We start from the raw sequence: 22,919 nt of genomic DNA, 5'->3' as shown, positions 1-22,919 counted from the left end.
CCCTCCTGCGGGATTCGAACACCGGTGCATCGCTTCAACACGAATGCACCGGACGTCTTATCCGTTAGGCCACGACGACCACTACGTGTCCGTTTAAAATACTAAAATAAAATAATCTTCAATTAAATTGTTATTTAAAATCAAACTATAATATTTTCAGTACACCACAAGGTCTGGAAGATGTATCATCCTATCCATTGTTATTTGCCGAGCTGATGGAGGCAGGCTGGAGCATAGAAGATCTTCGTAAGCTTGCCGGACTGAATCTACTCCGGGTAATGGGCGCAACAGAGAGGGTAGCTAAAGAATTGGCAGCTGCTCGTGTTGTTCCTTACGAAGAAGTGCCACCGCGAATTTTCGACGCTCATAACTGCTCCAGTCAAGATGTTTAAGACTTTTTAAGCTAATGAATACTTTCAATTTAGATATAGTAAGCAGCTGCAATTTATTATGGCACCGCAAATAACCTTAATATTCATGCAAGGGTTGTGATCTAGAAATTAGATGAAATCCGGCAATGAAGATATGAAGAATTTTTCTTTCTTCTTCTTACAATTCCATTTTAGTAAAGTAAAAATAATATTAAGTGTAAATGTCACCTCCAATAATAGAGCCCCTACTTTAATAAGTTACCTTAATTTCGTTGATTGTGATAAATAGTATAGAGTTTATAACAAACCCTTTCTTCTAAAATTGTAAATATAATACCTACTTTTCAGAATAATTGTAGAAAAATAGAGGGGTTGACAAAACTGGAAAGAGTTTTTTTATATTTTATTCGTAATTCTGCTATTGCCGGTGGCATATATTTCCTAATATGTAACAAAACATTTAATAATTACAAATTGTTTTACTGCTACAATTTTTTGTTTTTAAAAAAAATGTTTTACTGCTACAATTTTATTTTGAAATAGTTTAACATATATTTACCTATTTATTAGATAGCTATTTACTTGTTTTTTTTAAACATGCGAGACTTGCTTACTTATTTTACCTTTACATACTAATAATATTGGAAAATAATTTACTATTCGTGAAAAAGATTAGGTAAATTCTTAAAGTAGGTAATGACTTGTTACCAAATAAAAACATTGAAGGCTTAGAATTTTTGGAGAATCAAAAAACAATTGTCTGTAAATACTATTCATAATTATTCTATAGCTTTATCTTTTGACGACCAATAGTTGTAACATAAATTTAGAAGAATAATTATGCGTATTTGTTGTCCTTAGACGTAAATCCCCGCCTATGACTACGATTAATGTGATTGCGTCAACCCGCGAATAGTGGCTAGGTTAGTTTTAATTTAGTGTTGTTGATATTAATTGAGACGTTTCATAGGTACAATTCATTTACATGTGAATTGAAATATCATCGTAGTTACTTTAGTAATGCAAGTATAAATTGAAAAAAAATGTATGGATATTTTGTTACTATTTAAAAACAAACGTATTTAAAAATAACAAATGCGATCCAATGATCTTTATCAGATTTTGATGTACTACAACCTACCTACCAAAAATAAGCTGCTGTGGACATTAATTTACTTTTGGACATAGATTTTACTGTTTTTTCCTACCTACCTATTCCAGTGACCAGGGGGGACCCCACTTCCCGCCCTCGCTTCGCTTCGGATACTATCATTTATTTGATTTTATTAAATTTTCCTTTATACAAATTTGAACTTGAGAAAATGATGTAATATAGGGTATTGTATAACGAATTGTTTGTAGTACCATCATTAAGTTCTATCATGTGGCTCTCAAAATACTGTCAGCACTGCCATTCCCCTATCCCCTATCTATTGCCTAGTCACTTCTGGCTGCTTCTGGCAATTCGTAGAGCTACAAATGTACCTTACGCCCTTTCAATTGATACACCATTTAAATTGAAGCCTGTTAACGTATTTTGCAACAGACAGGTGTTGGTAAAAGTTCATTGTTTTTCAATATACTAACCTTGAAAGTTGGCATAAAGTGTTGCATAATTTCATTTGAAAGCAATTATTGTATTGCTGGTATAAGTCAGAAAATGCTTAGAATCTGGTTTATTTTCAATGAATGTCCCATTTCCAAACCAATGAATGTAGTGGCTCCGGTGGCGGTACCAATTGCGTCAATTTGAATTGACCGTTCGCACAACACTTTTTTTTTCCTACCTATGCTGATAGCCTTGAGAGACTATTTCAGCTTCACCCTAACGTGAGCTCACGGGGCTCAAACCGGACGAACCAGGAGCTTCATTTTTATACTTAAATACCTTGAAATATTGGCACACAACATTTATTGGTCCAATAGCAACGGTTTGCCGTAAACTGTGAAATTCAGTTTTTTTACATCCTCTTAAGTATTTTATCAATACCTACAACTTCAACCGAAGCATTTGTTTTAAGCGATATTCAGTTTTTTTACGTCCTCTTTGAGGATATTTGCAGCACGCATTCTGTCAATGTTACGTCAAACGCCATAAGGTTACATTAGAAAAGTTAATATGGTGGTTAAGTTTTCTTAACTATTCTAGTTTTCCGCGCAATTTTCTGATTTTTTCTTTCATAAGAACCTTGTCCTGATAATAACAAACACAACAAAAAAAAGATTAGCGCAATCTGTCCAGCCGTTCGCGCGTGATGTCGTGAACAAGGGAAATAGGGGTTCATTTTTATACATATAGATACATATGTATATAGATAATAAACACTCACACAAACATCAAGAACAAACAAAGCTGTTTATCATCAAAAGTTGTCGTAAAAACACCTCATTGCAATAAAAAAAATTAATATACTCATGGCTTGTGAACTCGCACGAATCTGTCGTTATTGTCAATCTATGACGGATTAAATATCTTGATTTTTAATTAAGATACTTTCTTATTCATTAAATGAATGAATTATTAAAGTATACAAGGAATATTATATATATATTTTTACACTTAAAATGTATATAATTATCTCTCGAACGTACGATGCGGAGGCGTGGCAGGTTCTGGCACGCCGTGTTGCTCTACGATGTAGGCTGTACCTACGTATAATTAATATCCCTACAACCAGTAATTATATAAAATTATGTTTGTGTGTCAATAATAAGATCACTACTTTGGCATACGAAATTACAACATAAAAAAAATCTTCGAAATGTAAATTTGTTCAAAATGTTTATTGATTCGTAGCCTGCTAATGTAACTCAAATCATATGGTAGGTAATTTATTGTACAGTCACATGACTCAAGAACGTATTTTCATTAGTCAATTGGTAAAGCAGGTAGGTAGGTAGCAAGAGGTAATAGAATCCGAGTTTCAGTACCATACCCTTGTTAATGAAACTGAAGGAAGAGATTGCGTACAGAGCGGTTTGGTAGATACAGAGTGCTTCATTTCATGTATATTTCCCTCAACTACGAACATACTATATAATCACTATCGAACCTGAACCAGCTATTTTCCCTAGTCATTATTCCATCTGTGGGGAAGCCAGACACGGAACCTATATGAGCCTGTCTGGACTCTGCCTGATTGGTTTGTCGACAATGAGAATCCGACATATTAGGAGCAGAGCAGAGCAGAGTGAAATTAGTCAATGTCAAGTTCCTCATTGATACAATTTTAAAAAGCATACTTTGATTTTAACCATTTAACTACTGAACCCACTTGTATTAAGCGGATCCCAAGACTGAAAAGTTTTATAATTAACAATAATAATTAATAAGCATGCAATTTTGTAACGTATGTTCTGTCAATTTTAATTTAACTACTAGTTAAAATAATTATAAGCTAAATATTATTTAAAACCTTCCCAAAAGAAGGTCTCTGCAAACATATCTCGTTTTAAATAAGAGAAAACCAAACAGTAATGTTAATTGTGAGCAGCTTTGCAAAATATAAATTTATTGTTTTAATTTTATAATCTTATAGCATTCTAACGTTCTAACAAATTCTAACACCATTCTAATTAAAACAATATCGTTAAAAATAGAATAAATATACAAATAGACAGTTGCTTTGTAAGAATGTGTCAATAGCGGTTTTCAAATTGATTACTTGATAAATGATTAATAAATGAATTACCTTCAATTTGTAAATTGACCTGAATTTAAAATTGATGGTAATCATTTATATTTATGATCTCCTGTTCTAAGAAAATTTTTGTAAGTACCAACATGCTTAAAATTGATGTATCCTATGAGATATTTTGACTTGTATCTAAGCAACTATCGATGATTTAATATAGTTCATATAGCCCGACGGAATACTTAGTAATAAACATAATTTTCCATCATTGACAACTACACGTCTTTGTGAGTGAGTTAATGGTGTAACCTCTGTAACTAGGCCCTGACTGCCTCATAAGAAAGTCCGGGTAGAATTTACAATTGAAGTCAGAATCATTTTAATAAATAGTTTGTATTCTGAATTTTTTCTTCGTATACGTATTTTGTTTACGTCTTGGTACCCATAACATAAGAAAAAATTCTAAATCGGCCATCTTTTGTAAGTCACACTGCTCAATATCAGCTATGTATATCGTATAATCAGGCTTTAGGATTAGAATCCTTGACTTTAACACCGTGGCCACCGTAACCGACAGCTCTAATGCTGATGACACCTATATTTTTTAGCTAAGTATGTCTTCTACATGGTCTCTACGTCACCTACAAAATCTACATGGTTTATCCCAGTATATCGTTTTAAATAGTTATAGCTATGTTATATTATAACACACATACTGGTTGACAACAATAGTCTTATGGGTATCTAAATCGTTGACCGTGAATTAAAGTTAAAGTTAAGTTGCAGCCTATCCTCCTCCTCTTGTCAGCAATCTCAAGGTGCGGCGCAGGTACTTAGATATACCAATATTATTACATTATACATTAAACAATACGATTGATAAGTCGACTTCGGGTGACCTCAAAGTGGGTGATATTTCTGTTGCTTTCAAGGTCTGGGCTCGAGTACTTTGCACCAGGTGTGCTTTTAGTACGTTCCCTCACTTAATCCAGTAAGAAAAAAACGTAGCCAGCCTCATCTCTCACGAGTCAGATATTTGGTTACATTTTTACAAAATAGTCGGATATAGGTCAACGAGCTATGCTAGCTATTAAAGTTAGAGATCCTTTAATAAATTTTATAATTTTTATGACCAAAATCATTGTACTGACAAATAAATAATTTACCTCAAAAACATTTTTTTATTTAAATACGGCAATATTTCCCTAACAAAAAAAACCCCATCATAATTAAAGAACAATTTAGTTTCTCATTTTTTCCGAATTTCACATTCGATGTTTAAAAAGGAAGGCCTTTCACAACTTTTTACCTAATTATATAATAAAATAATAACTAGCCGTAGGTACTCGCCCGCTTCGCTGGGGTTTTAAAATTAACATTATTATTTATTGTCATTATTATTAGGGAGTCCAACACTCATATAAAATTAGCCTATCCATATAAGTACATGTATGTATTTTCTACACGGGTACCAAGTTTCAAGTCAATCGGATGCATGGTTCAGTAGTTATAACGGAACATCCGTAAAAACCACTATAGATTTTTATATATTAATATAGATGTACATGTTTTACCAGTTTTCTTTAAACAATGAATTTGCAGGGGCCTGATAATTACTGATCAGAAGTAAATATTAAATTCCGATGCACGATTACTGTAAGCCTATGGTTTAAAATCTCAATCTTATATCTTAAAACATAAAATAGAATTAGCTATAACGAGATAAACAGAGATGAAATTGTTGAAAGAAAATAGTACATTGTGCACCAAGGGAAAAAAGTAGGACATTTCCTCCCGCGTGTAAAATTGCAAACACGCGGGATGAGATGTCCTACTTTTTCCCGCGGTGCACATACTATTTTTTCTCCTACCAGGCCGAAAGTTCGTGGAGTACCGAGCCGGGGCGAAGCCCTGGTGGGGTCTAGGGGGGGGGCGGAGCCCCCCTCATATTCATGAAGAAACAATTTAATTGTTTTTTAATTTTTAAATATACTACTACTAATTGAATAAAAATTGTCTGATGAACTCATCTTTGTTTAATACTTCAATATTAAATTTTATTTCCTTTTGTTTATTTCACTTTTACACTAAACACAATGTTGCAAATTACCCGAGCACAACAATGGCGGAGAATTTTTGGTGCGTGAGAGCAGACGTAGACACTAACGCGCATGCGCACAGGGAGGAAAAGTTACACTTTCTGCCCGGCACAGCGGGAGGAAAAGTTAGACTTTCCTCCCTGTACATCGGGAGGAAAACCGAACTTTCGGCGTAGGTAGGAAAAAAATATGTTTTTTTTGTCAGGAGGAAATCGCCGGACTTCCACCCTCCACTGGATATTGCGGGCGGGGCATGTCGGAGTTACAATTTAAAATTATAATTTGCGTAATTACTGGTGGTAGAACCTCTTGTGAGTCCGCACGTGTAGGTACCACCGCTCTGCCTATTTCTGCCGTGAAGCATAGACATCGTAATCTATAAAATATAGGACAAATGTAGGTATATCAAAATGTGTCAATACGGTCAAAATATTTATTAGAATAGTTCAAACTTCAAAGACTGAGAAAGGATAGTTGCTAATGAAAAATAGTTTCAATATCCACATTAAAATCGATTTTCAACATTATCTTAACCCTAATATTGTCACTCTGACATCTGACATAGATAATAAAATGACATATTGTTTTTTGTGTAACCTAAACAATACTCTACTCTACTCATACTCTAAACATGTTTATCGTTACGCTGCGTTAGTGTTAAAACAACAAGTTTTTAATTGTCCTTTATTTACTAATTACTGAACAATTCAGCTTCTTGCAGAATCTCCAAGATGAGTGAGAAATCAACCCCACTGCTGGCTGTTTTACAGTTACTTAGAAAGTACAATCTAAAGGTTTGTACGGATTTGAGCACTAAAATATATCGTAAATATAAAATGTAAAACCAAACTTTATAAAAGGATGTGATTTTTAGAGTACAGAAGACATTTTAAGAAAAGAAGCTAGTCTAGGAGACGTCGAATGTGAAAGCTTAGATCTTCCTGAAGTAGAACTAGCGAGCATTCTTACCGCTCATCACACTGAAAGCGACCCCTTTACGTACGAATTGGCGTACGACGGTCTAAAAAAATTTATTGAAAATTCTTTAGATTTGTACAAGGTAAGGTCTTAAATCATATTTTAATTGTGTAGTATAAGAAAAATCTTAACATTAATTATAATTTTATCCTTTTTGTGTTTAACACCAATATGAATAATAACAAAAAAAAAATGCTTTGATTTACATAGATTTATTTATAAAACTACTTCATGTGCTTTATACAAACTAACTACTTAGTATAAAAATGTATTATACACCACAAAAAAAGGATGTGTTCAGAGCCTGCAAGTGTAGGCAATATTTCTGGCATGAAGGAGTCAAGGTTTTAAATAATATGATGGCTTTCTCACTTGTCTTAAAGAGGCTAGTGACATATAATTGTAATAATCCAATAACTCTTTAACACCAAGTGTAATGTGAGGGTTACAATGTCTTACCCATTTGGGAAAAATTTTTAGACAACAAAGCTGAAAATGTTTGAGCAATAGTTTAAGCAACTTTTTTTGGTTGTACAATTTAAAATTATAAACTTGATATTTACAGTATGAATTGTCCACACTATTGTATCCTGTGTTTGTTCACATGTATCTTCTGTTGATACTCTATGATCATGTTGAACACGCTGTCAGTTTCTTGGAAAAGTTTGGAATAGAACAAGAAGATTACTATCAAGAGGACTTGAAAAAGTTGTCTATTGTAAAACATAAGGATCAGATAAAAGGAAATGAACTAGCAGAAATATACAGGTATGAGGTTTAATTTGGTTTCAACCACAAATACTTAATGGGGCTTAACATTCCTTTGCATAAATCTATGGGCCTGGTTTAATAAAACTTAAACAACTGTGCCCCCAATCCACTGATGTGAGAATGTTAAAATATAATACTGAATATATGAGTAATTCTGAAATGACTGCAAAGAAATAGTCAATTTATAGACAACTCAAGTTTAAATAAATTTTAACCTGAACAATACATTTTCTGTCACACAATATGATCATTTATATAAATGAATGTTTGTTAATTTTTCTTTTAGACATTCCTAAATTAAAGCTTCTAAACCTCTTACACTCTTGAGAATGATGATGGTTAATAGTCACTTTCACATTTAGATGCTAACAATGTGGTAAAGCGAGGCACAAGCAACAAGCTAGCAAGCCAGGATGTACTACTGACTGTCCTTACTATTACTTTGTGACCCTACTATTGACATGTGCTTGGGTAATACATGTGAGGTTTATTCTAAAACAAATTTCATAAGCTGATAGTGAAGATAAATCTCATATTTACATTATCACAAGCAGTAAGATCCACAGTGCATTATTATTGGTGATGAACTCGTTCACTTAGACAAATGGACTGTGTGCTCACATTTCAAGGATTTGATCCAAACCAATGAAGCTCCACTGCCTGCAAGATTACTTTACATGCAGAGTAAATTCATGAATTGCATGTAAAGTAATCTTTATATGCAATGCATAAATTTAAAGCTAAAATAATTTCAAGGACAAACATCTAAATATATTCTTCATTTCCAGCACAAATAAATTTACAGTTCAGTTATCAAGAGATGCATCTTCACAACTGAAACGTTACTTACACGAACAGAAAAATTCCTCAGTAATAATAAATATAATAAATAATCATATACAAATCGAAGTCCATGATGGTCCAGGAAGAACTCAAGCACAAGTTCGAGCTACAGCTGGAGGGGTACTTGGAGAACCAATGAAAAGTGGTGAGAATGTTGAATAATTATCAAATTACTATAAACACCAATGAGAATGAGAGCCATCAAATATTAACCTGCATAGGTTACCATCGTTGTACGTTTTTCTGCTGCAGTAATAAGTTCCCGTTTTAATGTTGAGACAACTGTTAAACATTAGAATTGGTTTTTGTACCTCATGTCTTAGATGTGTGATGACATTTAAGCTTTGATTTGTATGAGCTCTCATAACCACATATCACCATGAGAGCCACATATCATCATTGTTCACTCATCTATACATTCAATTGTTCTCCAGTTTTTCTTCCAGTATTTAAATAGTGACACTGATTCAATGAAATTGTAACTATACTGTAAATAACATTATGATGACATTGCATCACAGGGCCAAAAAATAAATGACTCTTAAGTAGGTAGGCCAAATAAATAGAATAAATTTTATTATAAATAATTATATAAACGACAATACCTAATGAACACAAGAACAATGATTAGATTAAACTTTTTAAATTTAAATTAAACAAAAAATTTAATTATATAGAAAATCGCACCAAAGTGTATTATGGGCTCCTGAAAGAGCCCGATATTCAAGTTCTACCGGCTCCGGTAGAAGACGAAGAAGAAGTAGAAGAAACCCCTGACAAACCAAAAAAGAAAAAAGCGAAAAAAGATAATCTTTTTATGAAGAAACCAAAATCTGACCCAAATGCACCTCCTAATGACAGGATCCCTCTACCAGATCTGTAAGTCTTGTACTGATTGCAAATTTATGAATTTTTTAGAAAGAAATTGTGCGAAATAAAAAATATAGTATTATGTACACATATTCTAATTTATTATTTTAGAAAAGAAATTGATAAAGTAGAGAAAGGCAAAGCACTCAGAGAAGCATCAAAACGTGTTCAGCTAGGACCAGACAGCTTGCCCTCTATTTGTTTCTATACATTACTGAACAGCGGACATACTGCAATTAGTTGTGATATTTGTGACGATTCCACCCTTTTGGCTGTGGGATTTAATAACTCAAACATAAAGGTATACATAGTATATAGCTAATGGTATTGATTTAATTGTGTTATGATTTTCAGGTATATGCTTTTTACTAACTAACAAAAAATAGCATAGGAATGTCGCTTGTTTGGGGAAGCTGCTATTTTTAATTAGAGCTTTTAAAGGAACTGCATCGCCTAAGACTAGATTTTTTCTTTGAGAAGTTTTTGAAAAAAGAAAACCTGACTAGAGATGCTACCACGTTTTTCCCAATTTAGCACTCTACTATTGTAGCGACAGCTATTACAGAATAGAAGATATTTGTCAAAAACACATCATCAAACACATAAGCACATCTAAGTTTCGTGCATTAGGACAAAGACACTCGCTCAGTGATAATTCCTATGTCATTATCCACAAAACTGTAAACCCAGTAAAATATGAAGTAACCGATTGTAAATATAACGCTCTCATCATGTTTCCACTTGTGTACATATTTTTCTACATGACTAAAGATCAGAGATCACTTAATGCTAAAAAGCTTTTACGATAATATTTAAGTACAGTAAGTATACGAGGCTTGAATTAAGCATCAAAAGGTCGTTGCAAAATTCAGATCAGAGTTGTTAAATATTTTATACCTAATTACCACAAAAGCTCAGGGACATGCTTAATACTAACGACATGTCGCAATGCTCGGGAAAAATCTGAGAAAGGGAGAGTTAGTTAATTCCAGGCAAAGCCGAGTGATAGTGACACAATAATCTCTTAAATCTCGCTGTGGAAACCCTACGATAAGCATTGCCCTGTGGTAATGGTACAGTTATTAATGGTAGATCACGACTCAGAGCAGCCCCTAATAGATCGAAGTATCTTCGGGTACCCAATGATTGAAAACGATCCGAGAAACTAATCGATAATTCTAAAGAAACTATCTTCTCAAATTATAATTTGTCTCTAATTATTACTACCTAAACACTACTCTTCATCCTAAAACTCAAAATTATATTCTAATTTAAAATATTTTAGGTATGGACATTAACTCCCATTAAACTGCGAGGAATGAAATCTGCAGAAAAACTACAAGATATAGACAGGGAAGCAGGTATAAATTTGGTTAAAATATATAATTGTTTTCAAATGATTTAATCTAATATAAATAAATTGCTTACTTATAGGTGATGTACTCGTGAGGATGATGGAGGAAAAGGACCGTGATACGTGCCGCAACCTTTTTGGGCACTCCGGCCCCGTTTATAAAGTTGCATTTGATCCTTTTAAAACAATGCTGCTTTCGTGCTCTGAGGATACAACTGGTACGTGGGTCCGGTTTAACAAACTTTGAAATCGGAATCAAAGTTCCCAGTCTGAACGGGGCACTGAACCGGCTCTGTATTTTACAAATATATTATATTATCTCCTCGCGTCGTTACCTCACTGCTGAGGGTCGTGACCATTATACTTCGACATGATTTTACTCCTTGTAATGTCCCGCCAGCGCCTCCAATTATTGACCGCATGTAGGGCGTCGTGGAATGGGATCTCGGATATATGACTTATCATTAAAACCGGCTAGTAAGTTAATGAAATGAAATTTCGAATGTGATGCTCTGTCCCTTTCCAACAATGCATGCGTTACAAAAGAAACTTTTGTATTATTGCTTTTTTATTTCCCTTGTAGGCAGACCAGATACGGCTCCCCTGATGGTGAGTGGTTACCGTCGCCTATGGACGTCAGCAACGCCAGGAGCATAGTTAAGCCGCAGCCTATCGCTAAGTACCGTTAAGCTTGCACTCTGTCTGTCATGAATAAACTTTACAAATAATCAAAGAATCAGTTCATGTCTCTATTTTTGAAGTATAGGTTTGCGATGACTATGATGAATTACAGTTTCCTAACAAACAAAAATTTGTTTATAGCTACATAATTACACCATTTGATGGAAAATTTATTGAAGACTGAAATAATATTGGTAATGGACCTACAGAAATTTCTTAGTCGGATTTCTAGTAACTGTAGTGGTTCGGTTAACACAAACTTGTTCGCGAAACGTCTACTTTTAACGATCTTACAGATCTTATTTTCGACTATTTTGAATTTATCTTCAGTCACTCAAAATCGCTGATGGAAGTCAATTATCTAATGCGGTACCCATTTTCCTACTGATGCCACGGTATAATTCGTATTCGGAAATAACATGATATTTAACTTTTCTAGAATTGTGAATAAAATTTTTCAAAGCAAACAATGCGAAAACACACAGAGAACACACTAAACTTAAACCAGAAATCACTCCCTATACTAATTTGAATATGGAATTGGGAAATAAATTAAAAGATATTTGAGCCCAAAAATTTTATCAAATTATAATGGGCAAACTCATAAGGATCTAACTACTTTACAGATTATTTTTATTATTATTATATTATCATTTTCTATTAAACGATCGGCTGTTATTTTATTCAATAAATTGAAAAGATTAATATCTAAAACTTAGTATTAACGAATCTATACTTATATTATAAAGCTGAAGAGTTTGTTTTTTTGTTTGTTTGAACGCGCTAATCTCAGGAACTACCGGTCCGATTTAAAAGATTTAGTGTTAATTCATTCAATGTTAGATAGCCCATTTATTGAGGAAGGCTATATAACATCACACTAAGACCAATACAAGCGGAGGACCAATAAAGAATGTTTCAAAATCAGGTTTTTTCCCTTTTGAGAGCTTCCGCTGCGTGCGCTGCAGAAACCGTTAAAGTTTCGCTAAAATAATGTATGCCTGAATTGTTCCCCTTTAAAAATGTTAAGGTTGAGTCACTACAACCTTTTTTCTGCTAACCAAGTTTATTCTAAAATAAAGCATTATTTGTGAACTATTCCACGCGGACGAAGTCGCGGGCGAAAGCTAGTCATATTATAGAATAATAGTTTGTGGTTTATAAAATATTACTTTTCTTCGCAGTGAGATTGTGGTCACTACAGTGTTGGACGTGTCTTGTTGTATACCGTGGACACGTATGGCCGGTCTGGGATGTGCGCTGGTCCCCTCATGGCCACTACTTTGCTTCCAGCGGCCATGATCGTACTGCTCGACTATGGGCGACTGATCACCACCTTCCACTGAGGATATTTATAGGACATTATTCGGATGTAGATGTACGTTAAATTAATTTAGTCGATGATATAACCAAAATTTAAAATTTCAACCTTTTATATTATTATAGTACCCGGCAAACTTCTTGAGCAAATTACCTTGACTGCGCAGAACCGAATTTTAGATCACTTTGGTGGTGAGGGCGGGGCGCGACGGCAGGGGAGATCGTATCGAGCGCGTTATTGGTAGATCAGTCGAACCTTGCGTCCCGCACCGCGCCTTCGCACAGTGGGTCGATTCTATGATTTTAGTGACTTAGGGACCAACTTTGTTTTTTTATAATTTTTTTTATGTAGATAGATAGAGCTCGTTAATTTCAATAATAATTGTTTTGGGCAAAAATTACAAAAACTTTATAGTTTGGTCAGAAAAATGTGTTTTGTGATTTTTTTGTATGGAGCGGGTCACATTAAATTAAATTCCTGCTAAGTACCGCGAGGTCCTGCTTTGAAACTTTATTTTCCTTATACCTTGTCTAGTCTACTATCATTTGATGCTATGAACATGTGCATAAAGTTGCAATTCTGCCAAATAAATGGATCGAAAAAAATTAATAAATACATAGAATAAAAACCTTTTTTTTTTTTTTCGTAAGTGCTTTTAAGTTAAATTTGATATGGATTAGTAAGTAAAAGCACGTAATGATACCCATAATTACATAATACCTAACAACAATACATTTAGTAGGTCTCTAATTATGCAATCTCTCTAAATATTATATATTTTGTTTCACCTTTCGATCTTTGGGTCAGAAGACGAAAGAAGATTGTGTAAAATATCCTCATTAGTCGACCTTCTACTTCTCATTCTTGAATAACATCTCTCTGTATATTTCCGAAAATCTTTATTGCGAGCTTCCGCTGCCTCTTCCGAGAGTTTACCTATATGAATGGCACCAAAGTTCTTCATTATTATATATCACTGCTATGTGCCAACAATTTATGGATACTGGAAGGCATATATAATACCAGGGATATACATTAACATACAATTCTGCAGTATATCTAAAAAATTCCGAAAAATTGGAAACGCGCTCTCCAGATGCAACAGAGTGAAGAATCACGTGAAGCCTCTCTATTAAATCTTTACGTATTCCTGTTATGCGGGCTGTTTCTTCTGCATCCCTGAAAAATCTTCTGGCAGTATTGCCATCATTGGTTGTTCCTACTCCTTGCTTGACAACATCTATAAGTAAACCGCATTCCTTTTTAAACGCTTGCTGTATAGCGCTCTTTCTGATTGATATTTTTTCTTTGACATCCCCCCTTGCAACCCCATTTCTTGAAGTCCAAACGATAAGACGCAAACAAAAAAGTGTCATATAAAAAATAATCTCACAGGAAACTACATACGATGAAAAAATTGTGAAGTAATAAAATTATATTTACCGATATGAAGTAAGCACTCCATGCATCTTATCCAGGCATGTAAAGATGGCATTCCATACTGGAATATTTCTTCATTATTTTCTCTTTGATAAGCAAGTCACTCCAAAAAACTCTGACGGTTTTGCTTTGCAAATATCACAGCAGAAAATGTTTCTGAAAAATATGAGGTTATTTTGCCGTCTATCATCATCATGTGCAATTGATGCTTAACTTCAACTTGTTTGATTTTTGATGGCTGAAGTCTTTCTATTTATTCTGTTATGCTAGCTTTTATAATTGTCACTGTTGACTGCGTTTCTTTTGTAAATTTAAACATTATTGGACGGCAATAAAAAGTTGATGAGGTCGTTTTCCCAAACAATTGTTCCATCAAATTTCTGAAGCCTTATAGGAACTAGACTGACCATGAAAATAGATGAATCATCAAACTCTGTTTCAGTTTTTTGTTTATAATTACTTTGACTTGGGGCTCTATCAAAGCCTATTTGCTTATAAGCAGTAGCTTTCTTGCAGAGTCCAAATCCGAAGTAATCACATCTAAAAGCCTATATAGCGCCAAGTTTAGTAATGCTTGCATTTTAATAGCAGCTCCTTCTTCAGTAATAATTACCTCGTTTTTCCCTGGATAACATTTGGTCTTTTCTTGCTTAATTTTATATTAAGAAGGGTATAAATCAGACCCATTTTCACTTGCTGCTTCTCTTAGGTTTATATACTGCCACTTAATTTAAGTGAAACTAATATTGCCTTATCGGGAGAATATGTACTACTTTTCACTTTACTTGTAATTAAATACTCATTAACTTTTTCTAGATCTTCGGGGTGATTTGACAAGTGGTTCATTATTTCTCCTACATCTTCATTTCTAGTGTTTCTCAAACTAGCAATTGTAGTAGCTTTCATTTCATCCGGGGATAACAAAAGCGATTGGTAAATTTGTTCAATGCGTCTTCGTTTTTGCCTGGATCCCAATTCTTCAAAAGGTTTTCGAGGTGCAAAAATAGATGTCGAGGCTTCTGTAGTACATTTGAGGGTGGTACATTTTCAACATCTTCAGTATTAGAAATCTCGAGCCTTTCATGTGCAGTGTTGATAGCTTCAGGTATCATTCCTTCGGGCCAGTTTATTGCACATTCTAACCAATCACATTTTTTTCTTATAAACTGTGCTAACATGCGACTACTTCGTTTCCATATTGCACTTATATTTGAACAAAATTGCGTACTGAATTTTTGGAGCTCAACATTTTTCTCTTCGGTCACGTTTATTTGATTTTGTAGGAATTGAAAGAGTTTTTTATTATCAGACAGCGATTGTAGTTGCTCTCTTAAAATCATAAATAATCCTAAATTGTTAACAAAATTATCAATTATAACGGAAACAGCAAGATCACAACGACAATCACGAGATGTTAGTAGTAGTACGAATAAACGAACACGTTAGTATATAATAAACATGGTCACTTTATACTTCCAGAGACAAACAAATGTTTACTATATTTTCTACTACCCAGTAATGGCTACTTAACTAATTATCCTCATTAAATAATGTTAACTATCTTAATAATTAGAGAGATTGCTTAATTAGAGACCTACTAAATGTATTGTTGTTAGGTATTATGTAATTATGGGTATCATTACGTGCTTTTACTTACTAATCCATATCAAATTTAACTTAAAAGCATTTACGAAAAAAAATATAAAGGTTTTTATTCTATGTATTTATTAATTTTTTTCGATCCATTTATTTGGCAGAGTTGCAACTTTATGCACATGTTCATAGCATCAAATGATAGTAGACTAGACAAGGTATAAGGAAAATATAGTTTCAAAGCGGGACCTCTCGGTACTTAGCAGGAATTTAATTTAATGTGACCCGCTCCATACAAAAAAATCACAAAACACATTTTTCTGACCAAACTATAAAGTTTTTGTAATTTTTGCCCAAAACAATTATTATTGAGATTAACGAGCTCTATCTATCTACATAAAAAAAATTATAAAAAAACAAAGTTGGTCCCTAAGTCACTAAAATCACAGTATCGACCCACTGTGCTTCGTTCCGCTTGCTCCCAAAAGTGCACTTGCGTACAGTTAAAGTCTATCGTTATTAATCGTTGAAGTTATAATTGCTTGTTGACTTTGTTGTCATTGCTGCTTGTTGAGTGTTTGTTGATTTTTTATAAAGAATACACTATGCCGCGATAAACTGCTGTAGTATTGAAAAGAAAGGCTAGAAAAATGGTGTACGACGTATATTGCTTCATTATAAAACAGGGAAAGAATGATATGGAAAAGTAAAACAGACTTCGGAAGCAACAAAAACATTAGCGAGTACTGTTAGGTGCATTATTAACGAAGCTAAGGGCTCTGTCTTGCTCGCCACGTTTCGGGAAAGAAGAAAGTTACCGGAATGGATAGTTTCGATCAATCTGTAATAAAAATATGTAATCATAATAACCACATAACAAGCGGCGAAACTCAGTACCGTAGAAAGGCTTCGAAAAATTCAAAGAAGATATAGATTTGAATGGCGGAAGTGTACGACGAATTATGAAAGAGCTAAGCTTCAAATGGACAAAAACAGAAAATAATCGGAAGCTGGTAATTGAAAAAAGCAGCATTCGATTACTACGAATCGAATATCTTAAAAAAATGATAAAATATAGACAAGAGAAAGAAGACCGATGAGCCCTATGTCGACTCATCACGATGATAGCGACTCGGGTGATGAACAGTGATGATGATGATGATGATGATGATGGTCAAGATTATGATAACGAAGAAAAAATGACAAATACCAGCTCCGCTTCAACTGAACCAAGACCTGGCACCAGCTCTAGTTTTGACCTAATAGAAGTAATATCTATTTTACCCCAAGATTAAATTATTACAATAATTATTAACCTATATTGTTTGTTGATGTTCTAATAAATATATAAATAAATACATAATAATATGTTGTTTTTAATACCTTAATAGCATTATGACACAGAGTAAATAATGTTTTTGCACGCGAGTGTACCATGCGCGAACTTTCCCCCACTACGGCAACGAATGCTCAAGAAGTTTGCCGGCTATTATAATACGTTGACAAATTTTACGTAAACTATTTTTTCTACAAAGGTCCATTAGCTCGAGGGGACTGCGTTGGATACCGTTATCATTTGCTTAATTTCCTATGAACTACTGTCATGAACTCTTTGGCATGTGAAAAATCAATTCATATCTTTTAAGTCAGGTTTTTTTTTTCAGTGTATTCAGTTCCACCCGAACTCAAATTATATAGCAACTGGATCTAGCGACAGAACAGTTCGACTGTGGGATTGTTTAACTGGTAGTCAAGTTCGAATAATGACAGGACATAAGGTAATTATTGCTATGTAGGTACATTAATTATGCACTCTCCTAACCTTAAAAACCTTAATTTTAAACTCAATTCAAATGAATTATTATATATTTTTTAATAATAATTTCCTCTCTTCCCCTATTGTTATAGTCAACCATTTTCACGTTGGCCTTTTCCGTTTGTGGAAGATGGATTGCTTCTGGTGGCAGTGGTGGAGATATGATGGTTTGGGATTTATCCACTGGGGGTCCAGCCGCTTCGTTACCCCCCGCACATACTGCTCCCATACACGCCTTAGCCTTCAGTCGTGATGGAACAATTCTATCGTCAGGTAAATAAAAACCGCCACAATCTAAAAATTTTTAGAACACTGGATGAACTTAGTGGATTCACATTGCATGTGTGAACATGCTCCGTTTTGCATAGTGATATTATGGTCATAACGCAAGGGTTATAACGAAAATAATTTCACATAATTCTACCGTGCACTCTCTCCACTTCGACAAAGCCGCACGACGTGAGAACTCTCTCATTGTGGCCGCCGGAACTACATTCCCGGTCCTGCGGACAGATTAGAAAGCAGTCGACGTCGCCCAAAACACGTCATTCCCGATCCACTAACGGTGCTTTTAGGTACCTCAAGCACCAGTCATCGTTTACCTGATTGTTTATTATATAATCTACAAACTACCACGCACATGATGGTGAGTCACTGTCCCCCATGGATAAAAGGAATGCACATAAAAAATAGAAAGCATATAACAAATGCAGGGGCACAACAAAGTAGCACATACAAAGTTTTATTAAATTAAACACTGTTTTTCAGGCTCATTGGATTGTACAATAAAATTGTGGGACTTCACAGCCATAACAGACGAATCTCCCATTGAAGAAACTCTAAATAACCCTATACCAAAAGAAGACAAATATCTATTACAATCATTTGCCACTAAAAGTTCCCCTGTAAAAGGCTTGCATTTTACAAGACGCAATTTACTACTTGCTGTTGGCACATATGAGAGCAGTGTTTAATTATTATTTGGGTACTTGTGAAATACAAGTGACATTACATTATAAAAAATTAAAAATATTAAGACAGAAACATTGACTTTATTACAACTATACTACTTGAAGAAAAAAGGAACGCTCTGAAGTAATAAATTGTATTATTAAATTTAAAGTTGATTCATTGCTGCGTGTAACCTGAGCTTTCAATGCTTGTTTAAAATCCTCTTTCACTCCTTTATCAGCACCACGGGTACCTATTCTTCTCTGTCCTACATGTTGCTGTGAATTAGGTAAAATATCTAACACAATATTGTTCCCCTGTTCATTCCACATAAAGCAAATCTCTTCAAGTATGTCAATGTGTATAATATATGAAGCAAACAAATGATAGTGAAATATTCCTTTCTGTCTAATATATTCCAATATGTGAATAAAAATAGACTCTTCCTGTGGCCAACCTAGTTGCATTAAAACCATGATGTGGCCATAGATGAGGTCAGAACTGCTTCCAGTGTTTAACAAGATTCTGATTAACAATGTGCAGATATAATGCATAATAGCTAATTTTGTTAAAGGTAAAAAATGTAAATGTCTCTGTTTACCACCTATAATTAATTCAGCCTCTAACATTCCCTCTACATTTGGTAACTGTGGCAAAGCCGCCAATATACTTTCAATGCAGGCTGCATATTTCTTTTGACTAAAATAAACTGAGATTTTCATCAAACATGACACCATATTGTTAGAAGTAGTTGATGGTAAAGCTTCATCATATCTACCTCTGTACAGAGCTAATTCATCAGCAAAACCTTCAGCCCATGGCTTAGCTTGAAGCTGATTAGCCAATTTATTAAACTCTCGAGATATTACTTCATTGTTATGTAGAAGCTCCCAACAATTTGCAGCTACTTGAAACTGATGAGCTGAAATACCTGTAACTTCTATATCACTTTTTCTTCTTTTTGACTGCGGCATATCAGGGTCCGAAAGAGCCTCTACAAGTATATGATTTCCCTTTAATAATCTTTGTTCATATAGGGATCTTAGAAAAAAAGTTACTCCGCAGTACAATAGTTGACGACAATCTTCACTGTTCCTCAATGTCAACAATTTTTGAAAATATGCTTCTTTGTTCAAGCTATTGCTGTAATTAACAAGATAAGGGTCCCAACAAAGCTGTCTTCCCAATAAATCCAACACTCCATACAATCTTTGCCATGGGTCAGATATGTCATGTTCAGTTTGATCATATACATAAGAATTATAAAAATCAATAGCTTTAATTAGCAATCTTTGTAACAACCTTGGTGACTCCAATGAACTCAGCAATGGCAATGTTTCTACCACTAGAAGCCTAGCATATCTATTGTCATAGAAAAATTTCTCAGCATTAATTAAAGTTTTAACCAAACTATCCACTCCTAGTTGTGGAAACTTTTTTAATAATAACACAAGTAATTTACAATGCTCTGTTGTATCATCACTGTTTTCTACACTTGTCTTCAATATTGTTAACTGTATATCGGGACAAATATGATCAAACATCTGACACAAAAAGCTACCTTCCGCTGATCTAAGAGCATTAGCGATTGCAGAAATTTCTGGTAAAAGCGCAGTCATATTTTGTCTTGAAAGCATTAAAGAACTGAAACATTCTGCGGCTTCTTGTACATTTCCAGACTGTTTCTCCATCAAATATGCCTCAAACTGAATTTTAAAATTCGTCGGAAATAATGTTTTCGCTGTGAGCATCCATGCTTTTGCTGCAAAAATGTCAGATTTCTGAGCATCTTTTGCTTTTGCAATTATAAAATCTTCGTCTGATAATATTGCTTCAACGCCAGGCATTACTGATACCTACTTGTTTAAAATACGTATTTTCGACAATTTACGTACGGCATAGATTATACACATAATATATTTGAGATAATTAGTAAATTTTTTTTTTTTAGAGATTTTATGACCTGGTAACTAAGACCTTTAAGTCATGTCTTATTTTACTTTATATTCTTAATTTTATGAAAAATGATAATATGGAGTGAAATGAAATGAAGATGATTAATTTGAGACATTAATCAACTGGGATGAAATTTAATGAAATGAAATGATATGGGATGAAATATAATCGCAGTAAAATGGTGGTCATTTACTGAGATTTTTTCAGTGGACTTTTTGGAGGAACCCGAGAAGCTATGTCCAGCAGCTTTGTTTCATTTTCCCACATTTGTGCACTTTCACAGATATTAAACAGTTAATAAACCACCATTATTACACATTTAAACCTGAAGAAACACTAAATAGACAAAATAAAACAAATCACACAACTTCACTCCTCGCGTTCCCGCCAAAAAGTCTAATTAGTAAATAAAAATTAAGTAGCACAGATCATAGGATAATAGGTACACTGTAGGGATGTAAACCGGTTCGAAGAAAACCGGAGAAAAACCGGTTTTTTATAATACCGATAAACACCGGTTTTTATTTAAGAATACCGATTTTTAATTACGCGTTACATTCACAGTTCACACCAGTGCTACCAGATTAAATATACAAGCTACCTAAAAAAACCGTGTATCCGACTCAAATTACCGTGCATTACATTTAAAAACTACAGTTCAATAACCATAATATGATTGGTAGACTTTTAGCGTACGAAATGAGGACCGTGACCCAAATATCCACATATCTGCACCCAACACTCAGAAATGGCTTTCGCCAACCAGAGCACATGTTGTCTGCAAAAGAGATGGTGCATCGTGAACTGGGGAATCTTCTTAAAGAATTTTCAACTCTCGCTTTATCATCGGAACAGCCAGAAGAAACCACAAACAATTTTAAAAAGCCTGGTATTCTGGATTTTTTGCATTCCCGAAAACGGGAATATTCCGAAGGCCACGGCGGCCGCAGTGAATATAGTGTGATTGTATATTGAGACTGAAGCCGCCACAGGAAACCACACCGAAATTGCTGGCACTTGTTGAATGAGCAATACTCATTTAAGGCCTTTAAACAAAATAGCATTTAAATACCTATCAGTCCCAGCAACTGTGCCTTCTGTTCTGTGCCTTCCAAACGTATGTTTTCGACGTCGGGGTACGTGCTAACATCCAGAAGGAGCAGGCTTCAGTGGACGAAATATGCTTCTTTCATCAAATTTCATCAAAAAAAATTAAAAAGCTTTTTATTATTGTATAGTATAAATATGATCATTAAAAGCCTATATAAAATATGTTCACCCAATTAATTGTATGAAGAAAACTCGTCGTTTGCACGTAAATTTGTTTTATTTAGTGATTATTTAGCCTTTATAGGAAAAACCTAAAAATACCTAAAGAAACCGGTTTTTTGAGAAAAAAAAACCGGTAATAAACCGGAGCCAGAAATTGTAATCGGTTCACATCACTAGTACACTGATGCACAATCACAGGCTAATAATGTAAGTTAGGGGTGAGCATAGACCTATATAGTAGGGACACGACATATTGTTCTATACGTACAATTGCTTATATAAATAGCACCCATTTTGAAGGCACATACATAAACATATATCTATCTCGTTCTTACTCAGCACTTTAACTCGCAGGAAAACAATATAACAGTATTTCAGTGCGTACATAAAATGAAACATGAATATACGTAAATGTCTCCGTCTCCGTCTAATGAGGCCGAAAATCCGCCATGTTTAGCGCGCCAAATGTCATTGTCACGTCAGTTCAGCCGTCTGTTTTGGGTTGTACATTATTTATTGACTTTGATATCGATTTAATATGATTGCTTATATAAAATTTCTTATTTTATCATGCTTAAAACATACAAAAATAATAATTAAAACATATTTTATAGGATCTCAAGAAAGTCGATGCCCCAAAACTATTATCTATATATATATTTAAATTCATTATGGAGCCCTCATCCGAAAAATCGGACACCATTTTTCGGTCGGAATCTATTGTTCATGACACTAATCATAAATACCTCTTTAAAATATGTCATCAAAACATATTTAGACATTCTGTTTAGATATTTCAGGAAAAAGGCTACCAACAAAATCTCTTCGGAACTATTTAAATAAAATAGTTTTATTCCGCAGTGAGTAAAACACTATTGTCAACTCGTTAAATATTTAATAATTAAGTGATTTTAAAGAGGAAGTCACAAGGAATGACGTTTGTAATTTTATTAACGAATAAATGTTCT

General features: G+C 34.1%; 3 protein-coding genes across 4 annotated transcripts in view; 2 read left to right on the top strand and 1 right to left on the bottom strand.

The window, feature by feature from the left end:
• Positions 1–5,180, top strand: part of LOC114252781 (uncharacterized) — a 32,561-nt gene extending 27,381 nt beyond the window's left edge. For both annotated transcript variants that reach the window (XM_028187409.2, XM_089740307.1), the window contains exon 10: positions 161–5,180. In XM_028187409.2, the coding sequence (XP_028043210.2) occupies positions 161–392 (232 nt within the window). In that variant the 3' untranslated portion in view covers positions 393–5,180. The remainder of the gene's footprint in view (positions 1–160) is intronic.
• Positions 5,181–6,509: 1,329 nt separating this feature from the next.
• On the top strand, positions 6,510–18,894 carry Taf5 (TATA-box binding protein associated factor 5). Its single transcript, XM_028187362.2, has 12 exons — positions 6,510–6,899; positions 6,980–7,165; positions 7,649–7,851; positions 8,643–8,842; positions 9,375–9,576; positions 9,679–9,868; positions 10,853–10,928; positions 11,002–11,139; positions 12,787–12,980; positions 17,621–17,734; positions 17,865–18,045; positions 18,541–18,894. Exons 1-12 carry the CDS (start codon positions 6,837–6,839, stop codon positions 18,744–18,746), a joined length of 1,953 nt encoding a protein of 650 aa, XP_028043163.2. The 5' UTR covers positions 6,510–6,836; the 3' UTR covers positions 18,747–18,894.
• On the bottom strand, positions 18,805–20,641 carry IntS10 (integrator complex subunit 10). The gene has a single exon (XM_028187363.2). It carries the CDS (start codon positions 20,568–20,570, stop codon positions 18,834–18,836), a length of 1,737 nt encoding a protein of 578 aa, XP_028043164.1. The 5' UTR covers positions 20,571–20,641; the 3' UTR covers positions 18,805–18,833.
• Positions 20,642–22,919: the final 2,278 nt, after the last annotated feature.

Source organism: Bombyx mandarina, chromosome 04 (assembly GCF_030267445.1).
Source record: "Bombyx mandarina strain Sakado chromosome 04, ASM3026744v2".
In the NCBI taxonomy this organism is placed as follows: domain Eukaryota; kingdom Metazoa; phylum Arthropoda; class Insecta; order Lepidoptera; family Bombycidae; genus Bombyx; species Bombyx mandarina.
The sequence above is the reverse complement of the archived record's forward strand: the minus strand, read 5'-3'. Positions and strand labels throughout refer to the sequence as shown.

Excerpts from the sequence above, each read along its gene's own strand:
- Taf5 (XM_028187362.2), top strand. The coding sequence starts at position 6,837 with ATGAGTGAGAAATCAACCCCACTGCTGGCTGTTTTACAGTTACTTAGA. Across the intron at positions 9,577-9,678 it reads AGGATCCCTCTACCAGATCT|AAAAGAAATTGATAAAGTAG; the intron begins GTAAGTCTTGTA and ends TTATTATTTTAG. Across the intron at positions 17,735-17,864 it reads GAATAATGACAGGACATAAG|TCAACCATTTTCACGTTGGC; the intron begins GTAATTATTGCT and ends CTATTGTTATAG.
- IntS10 (XM_028187363.2), bottom strand. The coding sequence starts at position 20,570 with ATGCCTGGCGTTGAAGCAATATTATCAGACGAAGATTTTATAATTGCA.